Here is a 20877-nt window from a genome sequence, read left to right on the forward strand (position 1 = left end):
CGCGTGACACAGCTCCTGAAGCCCACGTGCCTAGAGGCTGTGCTCTGCAACAAGAGAAGCCACCGCAATGAGAAGCCCATGCATTGCAGCAAAGAGTAGTCCCCACTCGCCACAACTAGAGAAAGCCCGTGCACAGCAACAAAGACTCAACCCAGGCAAAAAATAAAAATAAAATAAAATTAGAAAAAAAAAGATCATGTGGTCCTTTGATAGATTTCCTTGAGCTCTCATTCAAAGCCTATTTTCTCTTTTTTTAAAGAGAACCATAATTTGTTTGGTTTTTAGCCCACAAAAGAATGAAGGTATCAAATGAGAGCAAGGAAGCATGTACACTGTCTGTAAGAAGTGAGGGAGGAGACAAAAAGACTATGAGAAGCGCACACAAGAACTATGAAGGCATAGCCATCTAGAGTCAGCCAGTGAGGAGAAACAACCACATTCACCTGGGCGAACTCCAGGCACCTTGTAGTCCAGACGTTTTAGGGGACAGAGCCCAAGTGGGTTCCTCAGGAAGGCTGATCTTGCTTCTACTTTACCTCTTTGTTCTTTTTGAATGACATAGTCAATGATTGTATTAGTTCCCTATTGCTGCTGTAACAGATTACAACCAACGGTAGCTTAAAATAACACAAATTTATTGTCTTACAGTTCTGAAGCTCAGAAATCCAAACTGAGTTTTGCAGTTTAAACTGAAAGAGTTGGCAGAGCTGCATTTCTTGTGAAGGTTCTTGGGGAGAATCTGTTTCCTTGCCTTTCCAGCTTTTAGAGGCTGCTTGTATTTCTTGGCTTGTGGCCCCTTCTTCACATCACTCCAACCTTTGCTTCCATTGTCACATCTCCCACTCTTACTTTGCCTTTCGGCCTCTCTCTTATAAGGACTCTCGTAATATGTTGGCCCTATTCAGGTAGTCCAGAGTAATCTCCCTAGTTCAAGATCTCTAACTTAATCACATCTGCAAAATCTCTTTTGCCATGTAAGGTAACATATTCCCAGATTAGGACATGAACATCTTTGGAGGGCCACACTGAAAAATGAATTTCATAACCAATTCTAAATTAATGTCACCATTTCATCCTCTGAATGTATTTCCTCATGGCAGGGAAAAGGGAGGCAGCCCAGTACCTGTTCTCCAAATGGCCAAGATAAGGTGTTCAACAGATTTTACGAAAGGCAAAAAGAGGAATACAAACTGAAATAAAAGAGCTCGCTCAAATATGTAAAGTAAATATACAAAAGAACTTTGGCTTTACTGTTACAAACCGGAAAGAAGAAATGAAAGCCAGTATAAGGCATCTGGAGTGGGGAATGATCAGCCCTTGGGCTGGGGTTTCCCACACGTTGCCTCATGGCAGCAGCCAGACGCAGGGCTGACGTTGGCTCCGGTGCTCTTGCTCAACAGTAAGAGCTTATATCATGATGCTAATAAGGAAATAGGGGTGCCCCAAACTTTACACAATTTCTCAATCCAAGGGGATAAGTTTAAAGAGGAAAATGTCAGTTCATGGGTATTTCACATCAGTGGAATACGGAATAAGAAGTTGAGAAAAGTAAGATCTTACAAACCGTGAGCTCTTCACCTAGGACCCATGAACCCCCAGAAAATAAATAAATGGGTTTCAAGAATCCATGATGTTTTAAAATTCACATGTACAAATTAGTGTGCTTGTATATGTGCTTTTTTCCCAGGAAGCGGATCCATAGCTTTCATCAGATTCCCAAACGGGTCTGTGAGTGTATAAAATAGAAGATATTTCATATCAGGTGATCAATAAGGAATAGAGAAAAGGCTGCATGTCATTAATTACTCATACAAGAAGTAGTTTCATTTTATCTATGAAATGTACTTAAAAGTCAACATAGGAACCGACCTATGCAAACTCTAGAGCTCTGCCTCAGCACCCGCTCAAGGGCAGAGTAATACAAAGAATGCCAGCTTCCTGCCCCGGGGAACTGGTAGGTTTGTGAATTTCCCAAGGAGGGGCTTTCCATACAGCTGCCTGTTCTATCATGTGACTGAATAATGACAAAAAGCAAAAGTGATTTAACTATAATTAAATAAACTGATATACCAGGTGGCTCTTCGAGTCCCCAGAATGTAAACTCAGAGAGGGTGGGAATCTTTGTGAGTTTTCTTAACTTGATGGCTACAACCTTGCCCGGCCATAAGAAGGTCAATAATAGGTGATCAAGAAATATGCATTGAACTAAAGAATCAATAAAGAGTTTTCTAGAACTCTATGAATATTGTGAGCCTCTCACTGTTGTGGCCTCTCCCGTTGCGGAGCACAGGCTCCGGACGCGCAGGCTCAGCGGCCATGGCTCACGGGTCCCGCTGCTCCGCGGCATGTGGGATCTTCCCGGACCGGGGCACGAACCCGTGTCCCATGCATCGGCAGGCGGACTCCCAACCACTGCGCCACCAGGGAAGCCCTGATTTTTTTTTTTTTTTAACATCTTCATTGGAGTATAATTGCTTTACAATGATGTGTTAATTTCTGCTTTATAATGAAGTGAATCAGCTATACATATACATGTATCCCCATATCTCTTCCCTCTTGCATCTTCCTCCCACTCTCCATATCCCAACCCTCTGGTGGTCACAAAGCACCGAGCTGATCTCCCTGTGCTATGCGGCTGCTTCCCACTAGCTATCTATTTTACATTTGGTAGTGTATATATGTCTATGCCACTCTCTCAATTCGTCTGAGCTTACCCTTCCCATTCCCTGTGTCCTCAAGTCCATTCTCTATGTCTGGATCTTTATTCCTGTCTTGCACCTAGGTTCTTCAGAAACACTTTTTTGTTTTGTTTTGTTTTACATTCCATATATCTATGCTAGAATACAGTATTTATTTTTCTCTTTCTGACTTACTTCACTCTGTATGACAGTCTCTAGGTCCATCCACCTCACTACAAATAACTCAATTTTGTTTCTTTTTATGGCTAAGTAATATTCCATTGGATACATGTGCTACATCTTCTTTATTCATTCATCTGTCGATGGACACTTAGGTTGCATCCATGTCCTGGCTATTGTAAATAGAGCTACAGTGAACATTGGGCTACATGACTCTTTTTGAATTATGGTTTTCTCAGGGTATATGTCCAGTAGTGGGATTGCTGGGTGGTATGCTAGTTCTATTTTTAGTTTTATGAGGAATCTCCATGCTGTTCTACATAGTGGCTATATCAATTTACATTCCCATCAACAGTGCAAGAGGGTTCCCTTTTCTCCACACCCTCTCCAGCATTTATTGTTTGTAGACTTTCTGATGATGGCCATTCTGACTGGTGTGTGGTGATACCTCATTGTAGTTTTGATTTGCAGTTCTCTAATGATTAGTGATGTTGAGCAACCTGTCATGTGTTTGTTGGCAATCTGTATATCTTCTTTGGAGAAATGTCTATTTAGGTCTTCTGCCCATTCTTGGATTGGGTTGTTTGTTTTTTAAATATTGAGCTGCATGAGCTGTTTATGTATTTGGGATATTAATCCTTCATAAATTCCCTCTATGCTTACTTTCTGGACGGTTTTTATCATAAATGGGTGTTGAATTTTGTCGAAAGCTTTCTCTGCATCTATTGAGATGATCATATGGTTTTTCTCCTTCAGTTTGTTAATATGGTTTAGCACATTGATTGATTTGCATATATTGAAGAATCCTTGTATTCCTGGGATAAACCCCACTTGATCGTGGTGTATGATCCTTTTAATGTGCTGGTGGATTCTGTTTGCTAGTATTTTGTTGAGGATTTTTGCATCTATGTTCATCAGTGATATTGGCCTGTAGTTTTCTTTCTTTGTGACGTCTTTGTCTGGTTTTGGTATCAGGGTGATGGTGGTCTCATAGAATGAGTTGGGGAATGTTCCTCCCTCTGCTATACTTTGGAAGAGTTTGAGAAGGATAGGTGTTAGCTCTTCTGTAAATATTTGGTAAGATTCACCTGTGAAGCCATCTGGTCCTGGGCTTTTGTTTGCTGGAAGATTTTTAAGCACAATTTCAATATCAGTGCTTGTGATTGGTCTGTTTATATTTTCGATTTCTTCCTGATTCAGTCTCAGAAGACTGTGCCTTTCTAAGAATATGTCCATTTCTTCCACGTTGCCCATTTTTTTGGCATATAATTGCTTGCAGTAATCTCTCATGACTCTTTGTATTTCTTCAGTGTCAGTTTTTACTTCTCCTTTTTCCTTTCTAATTCTATTGATTTGAGTCTTCTCCCTTTTTTTCTTGATGAGTCTGGCTAATGGTTTATCAATTTTGTTTATCTTCTCAAAGAACCAGTTTTAGTTTTATTGATCTTTGTTATTGTTTCCTTCATTTCTTTTTCCTTTATTTCTGATCTGATCTTAATGATTTCTTTCCTTCTGCTAACTTTGGGTTTTTTTGTTCTTCTTTCTCTAATTGCTTTAGGTGTAAAGTTAGGTTATTTTTGAGATGTTTCTTGTTTCTTGAGGTAGGATTTTTTGCTATAAACTTCCCTCTTAGAACTGCTTTTGCTTCATCCCAAAGGTTTGGGTCATCGTGTTTTCATTGTCATTTGTTTCTAGGTATTTTTTGATTTCTTCTTTGATTTCTTCAGTGATCTCTTGGTTATTTAGTAGTGTATTGTTTAGCCTCCATGTGTTTGTATTTATTACAGATTTTTTCCTGTAATTGATATCTAGTCTCATAGCATTGTGGTCAGAAGATATACTTGATATGATTTCAATTTTCTTAAATTTACTGAGGCTTGATTTGTGACCCAAGATATGACCTGTCCTGGAGAATGCTCCATGAGCACTTGAGAAGAAAGTGTATTCTGTTGTTTTTGGATGGAATGTCCTATAAATATCAATTAAGTCCATCTTGTTTAATGTATCATTTAAAGCTTGTGTTTCCTTGTTTATTTTCACTTTGGATGATCTGTCCATTGGTGAAAGGAGGGTGTTAAAATCCCCTACTATGATTGTGTTCCTGTTGATTTTCCCTTTTATGGCTGTCAGCATTTGCTTTATGTATTGAGGTGCTGCTATGTTGGCTGCATAAATATTTACAATTGTTATATCTTCTTCTTGGATTGATCCCTTGATCATTATGTAGTTTCTTTCTTTGTCTCTTGTAATAGTCTTTATTTTAAGGTCTATTTTCTCTGATATGAGATTAATACTCAGGCTTTTTTTTGATTTCCATTTGCATGGAATATCTTTTTCCAACCCCTCACTTTCAGTCTGTATGTGTCCCTAGGTCTGAAGTGGGTCTCTTTTAGACAGCATATATATGGGTCTTTTCTTTGGTATCCATTCAGCCAGTCTGTATCTTTTGCTTGGAGCATTTAATCCATTTAAATTTAAGGTAGTTATCAATATATATGTTCCTATTACCATTTTCTTAATTGTTTTGGGTTTGTTATTGTAGGTGTTTCCTTCTCTTGTGTTTCCTGCCTAGAGAAGTTCCTTTAGCATTTGTTGTAAAACTGGTTTGGTGGTGCTGAATTCTCTTAGCTTTTTCTTATCTATAAAGGCTTTAATTTATCCATCAAATCTGAATGAGATCCTTGCTGGGTAGAGTAATCTTGGTTGTAGGTTTTTCCCTTTCATCACTGTAAATATTTCCTGTCACTCCCTTCTGTCTTTCAGAGTTTCTGCTGAAAGATCAGCTGTTAACATTTTGGCAATTCACTTGTATGTTATTTGTTGCTTTCTCCTTGCTGCTTTTAATATTTTTGTTTGTGTTTAATTTTTGATAGTTTGATTAATATGTGTCTTGGTGTATTTCTCCTTGGATTTATCCTGTACGGGACTCTCTGCGCTTCCTGGACTTGATGGACTATTTCCCTTCCTATATTAGGGAACCTTTCAACTATAATCTCTTCAAATATTTTCTCAGTCCCTTTCTTTTCCTCTTCTTCTTCTGGAACGCCTATAATTTGAATGTTGGTGTGTTTGATGTTGTCCCAGAGGTCTCTGAGACTGTCCTCAATTCTCTTCATTCTTTTTTCTTTATTCTGCTCTGCGGTAGTTATTTCCACTCTTTTACCTTCCAGGTCATTTACCTGTTCTTCTTCCTCAGTTATTCTGCTATTGAATCCTTCTACAGAATTTTTAATTTCATTTATTGGGTTGTTCATCATTATTTGTTTACTCTTTAGTTCTTCTAGGTCCTTGTTAAACGTTCCTTGTATTTTCTCCATTCTATTTCCAAGATTTGGGATCATCTTTACTATCATTACTCTGAATTCTTTTTCAAGTAGACTGTCTATTTCCTTTTCATTTGTTTGGTCTGGTGGGTTTTTACCTTGCTCCTTCATCTGCTGTGTGTTTCTCTGTCTTCTCATTTTACTTAACTTACTGTGTTTGGGGTCTCCTTTTCACAGGCTGCAGGTTCGTAGCTCCCGTTGTTTTTGGTGTCTGCCCCCAGTGGCTAAGGTTGATTCATCGGGTTGTGTAGTCTTCCTGGTGGAGGGGACTAGTGCCTGTGTTCTGGTGGATGAGGCTGGATCTTGTGTTTCTGCTGGGCAGGACCACTGGAGGTGGCGCGTTTTGGGGTGTCTGTGAATTTATTATGATTTTAGGCAGACTGTCTGCTAACAGGTGGGCTTGTGTTCCTGTCTTGCTAGTTGTTTGGCATAGGGTGTCTAGCACTGTAGCTTGCTGGTCTTTGAGTGGAGCTGCATCTTAGTGTTGAGATGGAGATCTCTGGGAGACCTTTCACCATTTCATGTTACGTGGAGCTGGGAGGTTCTGATGGACCAATGTCCTGATCTCGGCTCTCCCACCTCAGAGGCACAGACCTGATGCCCAGCCAGAGCACCAAGACCCTGTCAGCCACACGGCTCAGAAGAAAAGGGAGGGAAAAAAAGAAGAAAAATAATAATAAAATAAAGTTATTAAAATTAAAAAAAATTATTAAAAATAAAAATATTTTAAAGTCATGAAAATAAGAAAGAAAGGAAGAAGAAAGCAACCAAACCAATAAACAAATCCACCTATGATAACAAGTTCTAAAAAGTATACTAAAAAAAAAAATGGACAGACAAAACTAGGACAAATGCAAAAGCAAAGCTGTACAGACAAAATCACGCAAAGAAGCATACACACTCACAAAAAGAGAAAAAGGAAAAAATATATATCTATATATATAAAGAAAAGCAAGAGAGCAACCAAATCAATAAACAAATCTACCAATGATAATAAGCTCTAAATACTAAACTAAGATAAACATAAAACCAGAAACAAATTAGATGCAGAAAGCAAACCCCAAGTGTACAGTTGCTCCCAAAGTCTAGTGCCTGAATATTGAGATGATTTTTTGTCTCTTCAGGTATTCCACAGATGCAGGGTACATCAAGTTGATTGTGGAGCTTTAATCCACTGCACCTGAGGCTGCTGGAAGAGATTTCCCTTTCTCTTCTTTGTTCGCACAGCTCCTGGGGTTCAGCTTTGGATTTGGCCCCTCCTCTGCGAGTAGGTCACCTGAGGGCGTCTGTTGTTTGCTCAGACAGGACGGGGTTAAAGGAGCAGCTGATTAGGGGGCTCTGGCTCACTCAGGCCAGGGGGAGGGAGGGGTATGGATGCGGGGTGAGCCTGCGGCGGCAGAGGCCGGCGTGACGTTGCACCAGCCTGAGGCACACCATGTGTTCTCCCGGGGAAGTTGTCCCTGGATCGCGGGACCCTGGCAGTGGCGGGATGCACAGGCTCCCCGGAAGGGGGGTGTGGATAGTGACCTGTGCTCACACACAGGCTTCTTGGTGGCGGCAGCAGCAGCCTTAGCGTCTCATGCCCGTCTCTGGGGTCTGCGCTGGTAGCCGAGGCTCGCGCCCGTCTCTGGAGCTCATTTAGGTGGTGCTCTGAATCCCCTCTCCTCACGCACCCCGAAACAATGGTCTCTTGCCTCCTAGGCAGGTCCAGACATTTTCTGGACTCCCTCCTGGCTAGCTGTGGTGCACTAGCCCCCTTCACTCTGTGTTCACGCAGCCAACCCCAGCCCTCTCCCTGGGATCCGACCTCTGAAGCCTAAGCCTCAGCTCCCAGCCTCCGTCCATCCCAGCGGGTGAGCAGACAGGCCTCTCGGGCTGGTGAGTGCCGGTCGGCACTGATCCTCTGTGCGGCAATCTCTCCGCTTTGCCCTCTGCACCCCTGTTGCTGTGCTCGCCTCCGTGGCTCCGAGGCTTCCCCCTCCACCACCACCCGTCTCTGCCCGCGAAGGGGCTTCCTAGTGTGTGGAAACCTTTCCTCCTTCACGGCTCCCTCCCAGAGGTGCAAATCCCATCCCTATTCTTTTGTCTCTGTTTTTCCTTTTTTCTTTTGCCCTACCCAGGTACATGGGGAGTTTCTTGCCTTTTGGGAAGTCTGAGGTCTTCTGCCAGCGTTCAGTAGGTGTTCTGTAGGAGTTGTTCCACATGTAGATGTATTTCTGATGTATTTGTGGGAAGGAAGGCGATCTCCAAGTCTTACTCCTCCGCCATCTTGAAGGTCTCCTAGGCTGACTTTTTAATTTCTTTTACCACTAATAAATTTATTTGGTTTTATTAAAAGCCACATATTGTCATTAAATCAAAATTTTTCATAGTTTATTATAATTGTTTTCATTCTGAATGTCTGAAAGCTGTTCATTGAAAAATTTCATCTTTCATCAATGCAGTATTTCCTTATTTTTTATTAATATTTACATATGAAATAAAATGGGGAGAAAGGGCCACTACCTGATTCTTTGCATTCATAATCATGTAATTTAGGACCTCTGACTCCATGGAAATAAAAGATCTAAGTTTCAGAGCTAACAATGACGGGATGAAAGGCTTCTGCTGTTGCTGGTTGAGAATGAATTATTTCCCTGCATGGAGGAATTCAGGGATGTCCTTCATCGTGCTGTGTGTTAATTGGATTGTCTTTGGTATAGCTGGTTTAAGCGTGGCACAGATCATTTCCACATGGGTATCTTGAGTCAGGCTGGCCTTCTAAACCCACAGGTCTGTTTTAAAGTCTGAGCACTTTCTCACATCAAAGAGCAGAAGGGAAGTTTCTGAATCAAAAACTAAGTGGATTTCTTATCTCATGGCCTGCAGCCATAGGGTGTGCTAACTTCCTGGGAGAGATGTCTCACCAGAGCTTTTAAAAAGAGGCATTGGCTGGGTGCTTTACCTTCATTGGTCAGTTTGCAGGGAGATGCCTTCAAAGGAGCCATGTTACAGGAAACACCCAGTTAGATGGTCTCATTCTTTTTGGCTTGTATGTTGGGAAGGTAGATGCATTGCTGCTATAGAGCAGTGAGGAGGTGGTGTCTCCAGAGAGGCTAAACCACTCCTAAAATGTATTCCAGCAAAGCAGGGAACACCAGGGTAGCAGATGGTCTAATTAATGGCCTTCAAGAGTCTAGTCCCAGGAGAAGATAGAGGGATGAGGGTCTGAAGAAGGGTCACTCTTGGTCAGAGCAAACTGGGCAGGTCTGAAGTCTGCAGGGAAATCAACTTTGCCATCTTATTACAAAAACCATGACAAACTGGAAGAAATTGCACGACTCTAGACTTCACCCCCAGATAACATAAGACTCTCACTTCTTGTTTTCTCTCTGCAGTTATGGGACTGCATCTCAAATTCTAACTTGGATGCTTGGCCCTTATTGCATCCTTTGCTGATCTGATTCCACAGCATTTGCACTAGGGTTTAGTACTAAACCCCGAATTTACTGCCTTCAATGCTTTTCCTTTTGCATAATAGTCCTGAGAGCATTTTTAAAAATAGCTTCTTCTGTTTCACTGTACTGCCATAATATATCTTTAAATTTTTCATAAAATTTTTATAATATCTTAAATTTTTTTGCCTTTTGCTGGCTCCTTTCTTTCCCCCATGATCATTTATTGAATACCTGCCATGAGTCAGGTGCATGTTCTACGGTGATGGAGCTAAATAACTTGGATGCTGATGTCGTTAGCATCCAATGGGGGGCGGGGGGGAATCAGGTGCCCACACTAATGGCCATGCCACAGAGGCAAGGGCCAGTGGAGGCTTGCCTGAAGTGTCCTGGGAGCACTGAGGATGGAGCAAACACTTGTGCTTGGCAAGGGACACAGAAGGCTTTTGAGAAGAGGAGAACTTGAACAAAAAGAAGTTGTCCTGGAGACAAATACTCTTATCAGGAGAAGGATATTTCAGGATGACAGCTCATGCAAAGGCACTGAGGCATGAACAGCTGGGCATGTCTGGGGACATCACTGGTAATTTGGTGCCACCAGAACATAGGGCACATGGGAAAGTGATTAGAAATGTGGCTGGAGGGATGAAGTCTCCGGACGATGAGAAGACTTGTGGGCCGTTCCAAGGAATTCACCCTTTATTTGGTGGGCGATAGGGAGCTTTGATGGGTTGTAAGCATCAGGGTAATATGATCTATTGTGTTCTTGACTAAGATTGCTAATTTTCTTCAACTCTAATTTTACCTTTAATTGTACTCCCTGTATCTTTCTTTTTCTTTAAAACCCATAATACTTATTCTGGTTATCTATGTTCCAAAACCTATAAAATTATATTCATCCCCACCCTGTCTTCCCTTCCATCACCCTCCCATTGGAAGCACTTGGCAGGAGTTTGGATGTGGATTTGCATACAACATTTTAAGCACTTGCTCTGTGCCAGGCACCATGTAAAGCAATTTCATGATCTTCTCTCGTCTCCCCTTACTGTCTGTCCACTACCTCTTAACACAATGACTGGGAATATTGGGGAGAGAGCTTTGAACCGAATGAAGAGCTCCAAAGAAGCCTGTAATATACTGCTCTGAGCTCACCCTGTGCATCTGGGGCTCGTGCAGTAAAATAGTGTACACTCAGCTCAAGGCAAGTTCTTAAGGTGATCTTATATTTAGGCACTTCACCTCTCAGACCATATGACCATGACTGCTCTAGTCCTCTGCAACTGCAACGTCCCATACCTTCCACACGCACCTTGAAGCTGCGTTTTAGCCTTTTGTTCACAGTTAGCGTGAAGCTTAGTTCATTTTACTTAGGCTTCCTCCATGAAAATATCCCCAGAAGAGATTTAACTAATCCATATTTTTTAATATAGTGGCAAACTCCCCAGTAAGTCAGGACCTTGTCTTATTCATGATAGTCCCCTGATCACAGGTTAGCCTGTCTCATTTCAGTCTCAGCTGTGATATTGGTTTTTGCCAATTTGTGTTTCCATGAGCTGTCCAGGACAAGAGTTGGAGAGGAAAGTGCCTTTAGGGAGCATCTGCTGCCCATGATTCAAAGAAAACCCCACTGGGAAGAATAGGACAGGCCAGTGTGCCTCATTCCACCTTCCAAAAACTCATAATGCAAGGTAATCTTACATATTCAATTCAGAAAGAAAAATATTCACATGTATTTATGTATAATATACATGGTAGGCAGTTGCCTCCCAATATTCTATTTCTCCTTCTGTTTAGAACCCTGATTTTTAGCAGAGCATGTTGCCATCAGAGTAAGTGATGGCAGCCTCCCTTAGTTAGGAGTGGTCATATGACTCTATTTCCCAGCACCCCTTGTAGCCAGGTGTGGCCACTGAGATGTATGCAGAAGTGTTGGGAGATTTGGGGGAAGAAGCTCTTTATAAGGAAAGGTGTGAATTTCACTAGCCATCTTCTGCTTTCTTCTACTGCTGGCTTGGAACATAGACATGATGGCTGGAGCTCTAGCAGCTATTTTAGCCATCTAAGGTCTAAAATTTTCTGTCCTACTAGTTATAGGATAGTAGGACAGAAAATAAAAAGTTTTGGCACCTGAAGACACCATGGGACAACCATAACAGCCTTGAACTGCCTACCCCTGGACTTCTTTTATCTAAAAATGAATAAAAGAATGAATGAATGAGCTTCAAGCTTATTTCAGCTATGTTTATTTTATTTTGTTCCATATGTGCATTCAAACTCAAGTTTACATGTTGGAGATCTAAGTCAAAGTAGTTTAAGTCTACCTTCCTCCCGGTCTATAGCATATGGGAGTCTAAAGCATATGAGAATCAATCTATGATTGATATATGAGAGTCCAAAGCCCTCCCCAAGATACCCGTGAATCCCTGAGCATGTAAGCTCCTAGTCCTTCAGCTTCTGGAGTTGTTATTACCTGTGCTTCCTTTGCTCTGCCCTGCTCTGATCCAAACATGAAACTCATTTCCTCATTGATTTCCACAAGAATCCATTCAGGACCTTGGCAAAGTATCATCTCTCACATGGCACAGCAAACAACTTACTGATCTATGTTGAACTTCCTATTAGCTCAGGTCTTTTCGCCACCCCACTTCCCAGCACTTCTCTTTTGGCGCTTCAGCCAGGAAGACCCGAGTGTTTCATTTGATCCTGCGTCTCCCTTCTCTGCCCCTACTTCCTTCCTTTTACATCCAAATTCTACTGCCTCACTTATAAAAAGCAGCCCATGTGCCACAGCTCCTTTACCCAAATTTACTCTTAGGTGCCAGGCAGACAAAAGAAGTTCTATTTAATAGAATTCACTCTCCTAAGAAGGCAGTTGTCGTTGTAAATGGCATAGCTCTGCCAGTGAGTGTGAACGTAGCTCTAAAGTCTTAAGAACCTCAGAGTGCACGAAGGAGTGGGTGGGGTGTATGGGGAGCAGGAAAGGAGTGTTGGAGCAAAGATCTGCCTGTGTGTCTGGATCACGCTGCACCCTTGCCATTGCTACATTGTTAACACATTGAGGATCACTGGTTTATTTCCTGGTGCGTGTCTCTTCCTGCTGGAAACTACCAGTGTACCTCTTGGGAGGTGGGTTTCCACATTCTCTCTCACCATGTGGTTATTTTCTACATTACATCTGCAAGTTTCTCTCCTACCAGTGATAATACGCTTGGGTGGCCACTCCTCTGGGGTGTTCTGAATTTCTACTTTGTATCTACTTAAGTGCATTACTAAAATGGACATTCCTTTAAAGATTCCGAGAAAATATATAAAACATGTTAAAATTCCAATACCTGAGAAGGATAGTGTTAATTCATTGTTAGCTTTAAATTTACCTGACATTTACTCTTAGGTTTTTTTTCATTCATGTTGTCTCTTTAATCCTCATAATTTCCCTATAGTATTGGCATCATATACCCCATTTTGTAGTTAAATAAACTGACACCCAGAGAGGTGGATCCGCTTGCCCAAGGACACACAATTAGTAAGTGATGAAACCATGATGGAGATGAAAGTGTCGCTGATCCTAAGCCCAGAACCCTTTTAATTAGCCGACACGCACCCTTGTCACGGATTAATTTACCGTTTCCCTAGCAGAGAGCAGAGACGTGAGGTAGAGTAAATAAACCCTGGCTGGGGAGGAGGGGTCAGCAAAGGATCTGGGCTTGGTGTGAACCGAGGGTCACCGCAGAGAATCCTGGGAAGCCAGAAGCAAGGGGAGGGATCCTTGGTGTCCGAAAGAGGAGGAAGTCAAAGCGAAGAGGCGCTTTTGAGGGAGCACCAGATCTTACAGTATCTCCTGTCACCCAGGTCAGTTGTTTTTGTTTTTTTGTGTTTTTTTTCTGATTAAGGAACTTGCTGTGAATGAGATGGTTGAGGCCAATGCAGTTCAATATATAGTCAGGAAGCATATTCAAACAGAACAAGCCAGAACCACCGGTGTAACATTTGAGAATTATAAACCCTCAGCCTTCTGTAGCAGCTGGACAGACTGTGACTTGAATCGAAACTCTCCGAGTGAAGTAAGCAACAAAGTGCTCCAAGGAGGAAATCTCATTTCCCAAAAGCAGATTTTGAGAAACTCAGAATTGGAGCATCTGACACAGGTGTCCTTAAGGGACATCGTACAGGGTCCAACAAGTCGTTAGAAACCATTGGCAGGTCCAGGGCCTTTCAGCAAGTTGTACAGAGATTCTAATAGGTCATGTGCAGTCAATGCTCCAGGAGCACAGGTAGCCCTGTCGGGGAGATGAGACCAGGCAGTCTGAGCGATGCCTGTGCAAACAGTAGGAGCCCTGCACCTTTGCCTCGGCGACCGGAGGGAGGGTTTGTTAGTGGTACATGGGCTCACGCACTCCCTTCAGCATCAGTTAGTGAAATCACTTCCTGACTTCTGTGTTCCTCTTTTTTTTTCTTTTTTTGCGGTACGCGGGCCTCTCACTGTTGTAGCCTCTCCCATTGCGGAGCACAGGCTCCAGATGCACAGGCTCAGCAGCCATGGCTCACGGGCCCAGCCGCTCCGCAGCATGTGGGATCCTCCCGGACCGGGGCACAAACCTGCGTCCCCCTGCATCGGCAGGCGGACTCTCAACGACTGCACCACCAGGGAAGCCCTGTGTTCCTCTTTTGACCCTGCCAAGTAAGAACTCACCTTTCAAGCATGAAAATCACTTCCGTTTAGGGAAAACTTACTATATGTCAAACACTACCATGACATTCCCCCACAGCTGAAGAATCTCAGCCCTGGAAATGGTAAAGGACTGGCTCAGTGCTATACAGCTAAGCCTGGGGTTCCCAGGGCAGCCAGCCCTGCCCGAAGCCCCAGCATCTCAGGCTGCCTCAGGACCGCCGTCCGTGTGGTGCTTGTGGGTGGAACTGCCTGGGTCACGCACACATGACCAAGGGCCTAAAAGTTGCACACAGCCTAACAGTGAGAAATGCCTCTCACCCTGAGGTGTCCCAGTCCTGCTTGCAGCTATAGATGTAGACCAGGAGACCCTCAGGAGGCCCAGAGCCAGGGCCAAATGCTTTTGCCGAAGCTGTGTGAAGATTCCTCACCCACCTATGGGTTAACAAACTAGACTCTGCTCCTGGAGGGCTGCCCTGCACACAGACGGTGTTCGATAAATGCAGCCTTCAGTAAATGCAGCCAGTGTCATTTTCCTATACCTTGGCCTGCAACTACCATGGGCGTCTTAGAATTCTCTCGAAATCTGGCCTGGGGTGCAGATTTCATCATACTCCTGCTGGGATAATAACCAAAGCTTTGATTTACCAAATCTTCTTGCTGGACACACTGCTTTATAGTATGAATACATCGTCTATTTTAGTCCTTCCAGCAACCCTGACAAATATTATTATAATTCCAGTATAAATGAAGAAGTAGAAGAAAGTATAGAAAGGTTCCATCACTGGTCTAATACATGACTCAGAAGTGAACAATGGATAGGATAGTTGAACATGTGTCTTTTTGTCTTTCCAGTCAGTGCTATTAATAACTCTATTATCCTGCCTGCCGAGGAATTCCCTGGAATTTCTCTAGGCCCTGAACCCTCTGTTGGTCGTGGTGACCTCCAGAGCTTCCCTTGGCCACAGGGTCAGAGACCTTGTGAAACAGCAGCTCAGCCTCAAAGGAAGCCACGGGTCCATGGTGACCAAGGACATCCATGGCATTCGCTGGCCTAACCAGTGCTGGACCCTTAAGTAGGGAAATACTCTGGTGTGTGATATCTCTGCTGCAGGTTCAGAGATTTGACAAATTGGCATTTGTTAAACTAATGCTCACCCAAGAAGTCTTCAAACCATAAAAATTGGTATTTCCTACATCCTGGAAAGAATACAACTCTAAAATTCTACCTGCTGCTTAAAATGCTGTTCCTTAAGTAAAAGCAGGAGGAGAAGAAATGTCTACCAATTTTGATAGCTTTTATAATATTCTGTAAAGTTTATCATAAGCTTTCCTCAGAGCCTAAACAGGGAGAATATTAATTGCATGATCCCGCAGGCTTATCTAGATTGCGGCCCTTTGCCCCACTCCCCTTATCTCATCGGAGAATGGCTTGTGACTTTGCTGTATCCTATTTTAGGACAAAGCATTTAGATTATATGTCTTTTCTCTATCTATGATCTGGTTTAGTTTTCAGTTTGTTTGTTTGTTTGTTTTCTTCTTGGAAAAATAGCATTCAATTCTCATCTTCAAAATAGAAAATCAGTCTTAAAAATGAACAAATCTTTCACAGGTGAGGGATGTAAACAGACTTTGAAATTCTGGAGGAAAGAGATGCATTGTGCACAGTCAAGTAAATATGAATTGGTTAATTTCAGCTCATCTTTTTTCTTATTAGATTGAAAATCCAGCCATTTTGACTGCCCCTTTACTGTCTCACTGTTCATTTTCTGAACACCAATGAATGGCCTTGGGAAAACTTGACCCTTCAAGGAATAATCCAACTTCTCCAGAGGAAAATAACTACTTGACCAGAATATTCTTTAAGAACAAAATAAGGAGCCCAACTTCACCATATAAAACTGTTTAGAGCAAAACTAAACTTCTGAATACAACGGATTATAATTTCTACAGCCTGTGAACAACTGCTGATCAAATTGCTAAAGGCTGCTGTTTTTGTGGTTGAGGCTTTCTTCTTTGGTTTTACTTTTAATGTAGTTTTGTTTTGCAAGAACGAAAGAGGAAGGGCCGCCTAACCAGGCTGCGGACGATTCCAGCAAGCCTCGAGTTTCCTGGGGTTCACAGCCGCGGACTTCAGCCAGCAAGTGCAGAAGCGCTGTTGCTGCCTCAGCTACACCTGGGTTTTTCCTTGTCTTGCAGTTTGTAGCTTAGAAGAACGGTGTGCAAGCGACTCCAGCTCTTCCCACACCCAGGCCAGTGTGGCTCTCTCTCAGGGCTCTGTCATAGTGAGAAGTGTGTACGTGAGTGTGGTGTGTGTGTGTGTCAGAAAACGAAAGAGAAGGGGAGAGAGACTGATCGATTCTTCGGCCTCAAGTTCAGCATCCCTTAGTTGTCCGCTTCTGTCCCCAGGCTGGTGTCTTCTGGTGCAGTAGCTCCGAGATGAAGCCACGCTGGAAAATCCTTATGGCCACTCCTCTGTTCTTTCTCCTGACCCTTCACACCTTGGCCTCTCCAGCCTATGACCACCAGCCCAGCACCAGACGCTCCAAAGTCTGTATAGGTACGTAAATATTCTATTTTTAATGTGGATATCATGGGGTCAAATCCTTGACTTGCATAGTAAATCATCTATTTAATGGCATCCATAGCTATAAGATTCCAAGTAAGACACCAATAACCTTACCAGCGTAGAAAAATTTTGCTTCTTAGAGTAAGTGTTCACACTACATGCACATATGTGTGTATAGAAGCATGCTATATAGTTGCTAGTTTGAATTAAAAGTCTTCCACCTCATTGGTGATTGGAATTTTTTCCCCCTGGATGGGCAACTATAAAAGCCTGAAATTCTTACCTGCTTTTGGGACAGTAGACAGCATTACACAGTAGAAGGAAGGTGGACTTTGACCTTTGAATTGCTGCCACCTCCTCCCCCTCTGTTCTGTCCCTTACAGTCTGAAGCTTTGAGCAGCTTAACACTTCCATACCTCTGTGTTCTTATGGATGAAACGAGGCTTATTATACGCACTTCATGGTGATGTGAGAATTGAGATCATGCATGTAAATTTATGGTATTTGCACACAGTAAGGATTCAACAATCTTAGTTTTCTTCCTTCTCTCAGTGAGTCCAGAGATGGCAATAAAAGGACAGTCACCTGGAAACATTGAACTTTGACTGAGCTATGGCTTTCACTTATCTTTTATTGAAGTATTTTACTTCAAAGTAGTTGTTGTTGTTTGGTGTTTGGGGTTTTGTTTTTCGTTTTTTTTGGGGGGAGGGTGTTGTTTTTTTGTTTGTTTTTTTGGAGAGGAGTAAAAGTAGGGTAAGACCTTTGATATTCATGTTATACCTGGAGATTCCTGAACAGGGCCAAGGGCTTTCAATGGGTCAGTCCATGGAGCCAAGGATACTCAGAAGTCTGAGTAGTAATTATTCAATGAGCAGATCTCAAAATAAAATCCTGCTTTAAGAAGCCAGAAGAAGAACTCGAGGGATAAGTATGGTGGCCATCTCTTACAAATGAAAAGTTTGGATACAGATTATGATACATATGAATTATTTCTGGAGACAGTACAGAAGAATATCTGAATTAGTCCTATTTCCTGAAAAACCATGATTTCCAGTCTTTATACATGTTAAGGAGCACATCTCTGGTTTCAAGGTCTTCTTTTAAATTAAAACCTTAAGACCTGGATTCCCCGCGAATCTATTCTCCACAGGCCTGGAAGCAGAGGTGTGGCCCCATTGGAGCCATGTCTGGGAGGTTATCCCCACCACTGTTTGGTTCCATCAGATAACTATTTACCACCTTCTATTTTCTCAAAACAAACACCTAAAGCTTGTCAAGTGGAAATGCACTTGAGAAAGGCTTAAGTGGAATCAGTTCTATTTCTAGGATGGTTGCATCATCTGAGATACTTGGCCCTCCACCCCTATAAAGTAGACATGAGATACTCGTTCCCTTCCCTGCCCCATTCCCACTGAGGCATAGAGAATTAGAAGGAGGTGTTGAGGGGATTCTAGGATGCAGTTGTTCTGGCTATCTATTATTGCATAACAAAATTTAAAATAACCATTTTGTCATACCATGATCTTGTGGGTCGAGTGTGCACTTTTAGCACCAGCACGCCCAGCAGCTGTGGCGATTGGAGGTGTCTCCTGAAAGGGGACCTGGGGGTGCTCTTAGGCACTGGCCAAATGTGGAAGTGTCTTAGGAAGCAGCGAAGTAAGCTTACTCGCAGCTGGTGGTAAGAGGAAGAGCCTCATAGAGGGGCTGGGAGAAGAGGAGGAATTGTCATTTGGACTTCTGTTAATCCCAACAACTTTCAAATGAAAAGCAGGACTACATGACTTCCAACTCATTGGCTCCCATAGTCCAGAGTTTGCACGTAAGAGGTCAACCTACACAGAGAAGGACTTTTCTTCTGGCTGTCATCTAACATCCTGGCACAGAGAATCTGGGCTAAGTCTTTTAGCTCACTGAACAAGAGGCAGGGGAGAGTGAGGAGAGCTCCCAGTGCAGATGTGGCTGCCAGGGTCACGGAGGGAGGGGACAGCTCTCACAGAAGTGGGAACTCTTGTGACTCGAGAGATACTCCACAAGGAGCCACTGTAGAAGTTATTGAGTGATTGAGCCAACATCCCCATCATAAACAAACAACCCCAGCTCCTGTACCAAGAGGAACCTTTGCAGTGGGGAACTAACCAGCAGATCTGGAGGGCATGGCCTTGAACATATTCCAAAATCAGAACTAAGCTATGCAAAGCCCCAGTGGCCTCTTTCCCAATTTACCATAATTCCTTTGCACTGAACTGTACGTTCATTTGATCACTAAGTAAACTCTGATTCTACTGTGCTGGAACAGCCAGGGCCTCTTTCTGCCACTTTTCAAATGTTATGAAATCAATAATAAGCCATGTTCATTTTTGCAAAACATTATTTTCTTTACATGGCTGATTTAGGGGCAAAGTAATCCTTATGTTTCTAAGTCATTGACATTTAAATTAATTCACTGAATTTTGGTTTTTTTTTTTTCAAGGAATCTTTTTAAAGCGCTTAAAAAAATTTTTTTTTCCCTCATTCATGTTTGGTTAAGTATATAAAATGCCTTCAGAGTCCGATAAAACCTCCTCCCCACCGAACCACATCACACACACAGTGGTCAGAGATGACTTTATAGTTTGAAAGATAAAGGGGAAGACGTGATCCTAAGCTTTCAACCAGCATGAATGGTAAAATGACAATGTCGCTGACAAAAATAGGAAAGATTTAGACAGAGCCAGCAGAGATTGAAAATTTATGATCACAATTTACATGTACAGAAGTCTCATTTTCTCTATTTCTCTATATCTGAACACTAGTTCATAAGCCACCACCATTGCTGCTGAGGGCAGCAAACATTTCATCTTTCCACTCATGTGTTTAAATTTAGTCTCCTCTGGATAATTCAGGGCTCTCTTCTTTTTCCCCTCTCTGAGGGTTGCTCTCAGTCCTTGGGGAGGTCTTTTGTATCACCCTGACACGGTTCTCGGCCCTCAGAACTCCCACAGTGAAGTGTCACGGCTGGTGCAGCTCATGGGCTGTTCTTAACAGAATCCACGGTCACTCCCTGCTGACAAGCTGCTCACCTCCACCCTCGTGGGCCCTGCAGACCCTTCAGGTGTAGCCAGATGCCTGCTGGTTCCCAGCTGCAGCTGCAGCCCTCTGCACTTTGTCCCCCACACTTCACACTTGCCCTCTTCTTAATCCCCTACTTTTGTTTTTAGATTATCACAGAATTTAATCCCAACCTTGGCACAGATGGTAGGTTTCTGATCATCTCAATTTTCACTGAACTCACCTTTGCCTTTTTTTCTTTTTTTCCTGGATTGTTCTGGGGCATAACCCTGAAGAGAAGGACCACAAAGGCACTCTAGAGAGAGGTCCACAACTCTGTGAAAGGTCCCAAAGTGAGCAAAACCAGAAGAATCCAAGTGGGCAGTATGCTTTTCCTTAAGGAGAAAGTGAAAATTTTCTTTTTTGGAGGGAAGGGGTGGGCAGTAAACTAGATCATAGTTTAAATGTACTATGAGAAAGAGGGGAAAAAAAGAATGTTACAAAGCATTAAGCAGAGTAAAATCCCCATAAAATTATATATAATGTGCCTATCTCTCTACTTATATAGCTGTCTTCCCAGATAGGATGAACAGCAAAATGCCAATAGTTGGTGTATGGTTATCTATGAGTGACGAGGTTACAAATGATTTGTAATCTCTTTTCAGTGCATTTCTGAATTTTCCACATTTTCTAGATGAGCTTGCAAAAACAATAGTAAGACATGGTGGTTAAGAGCAAAAGAGCTTAAGCTCTGGGGTCAGACTGCCTGGATTGGAATCCTGGCTCTGCCACTCTGTACATATGTGACATTAAGGGCACAGTTTCACCCTCTGTACCTTGTGTCCCCCATCTGTAAGATGAGATTACATGGGGCCTGCATCCTTGGGTGGTGTGGAGGGCTAATGAGTAAACACACATGAAGGACTTAGAACTGTGCTTGGGACATACTAAGTACCCAAAGGGGTTGTGATAATGTATTCTTTTGGAAATCAGGAAAAAA

General features: G+C 42.7%; 1 protein-coding gene across 4 annotated transcripts in view; it reads left to right on the forward strand.

Annotated features, from left to right (window-relative positions):
• Positions 1-20877, forward strand: part of AOAH (acyloxyacyl hydrolase) — a 251607-nt gene that overhangs the window by 64503 nt on the left and 166227 nt on the right. Inside the window, exons 1-2 of one of the 4 annotated variants that reach the window (XM_060305407.1) lie at positions 13404-13464; positions 16691-16841. In XM_060305407.1, the coding sequence (XP_060161390.1) occupies positions 16721-16841 (121 nt within the window). In that variant the 5' untranslated portion in view covers positions 13404-13464; positions 16691-16720. Of the gene's footprint in view, positions 1-13403; positions 13465-16410; positions 16578-16690; positions 16842-20877 lie in introns of those variants that run through there. The other 3 variants (XM_030857562.2, XM_060305409.1, XM_060305408.2) reach the window with 3 other exon arrangements.

Source organism: Globicephala melas, chromosome 9 (genome assembly GCF_963455315.2).
Source record: "Globicephala melas chromosome 9, mGloMel1.2, whole genome shotgun sequence".
Taxonomy (NCBI): Eukaryota; Metazoa; Chordata; class Mammalia; order Artiodactyla; family Delphinidae; genus Globicephala; species Globicephala melas.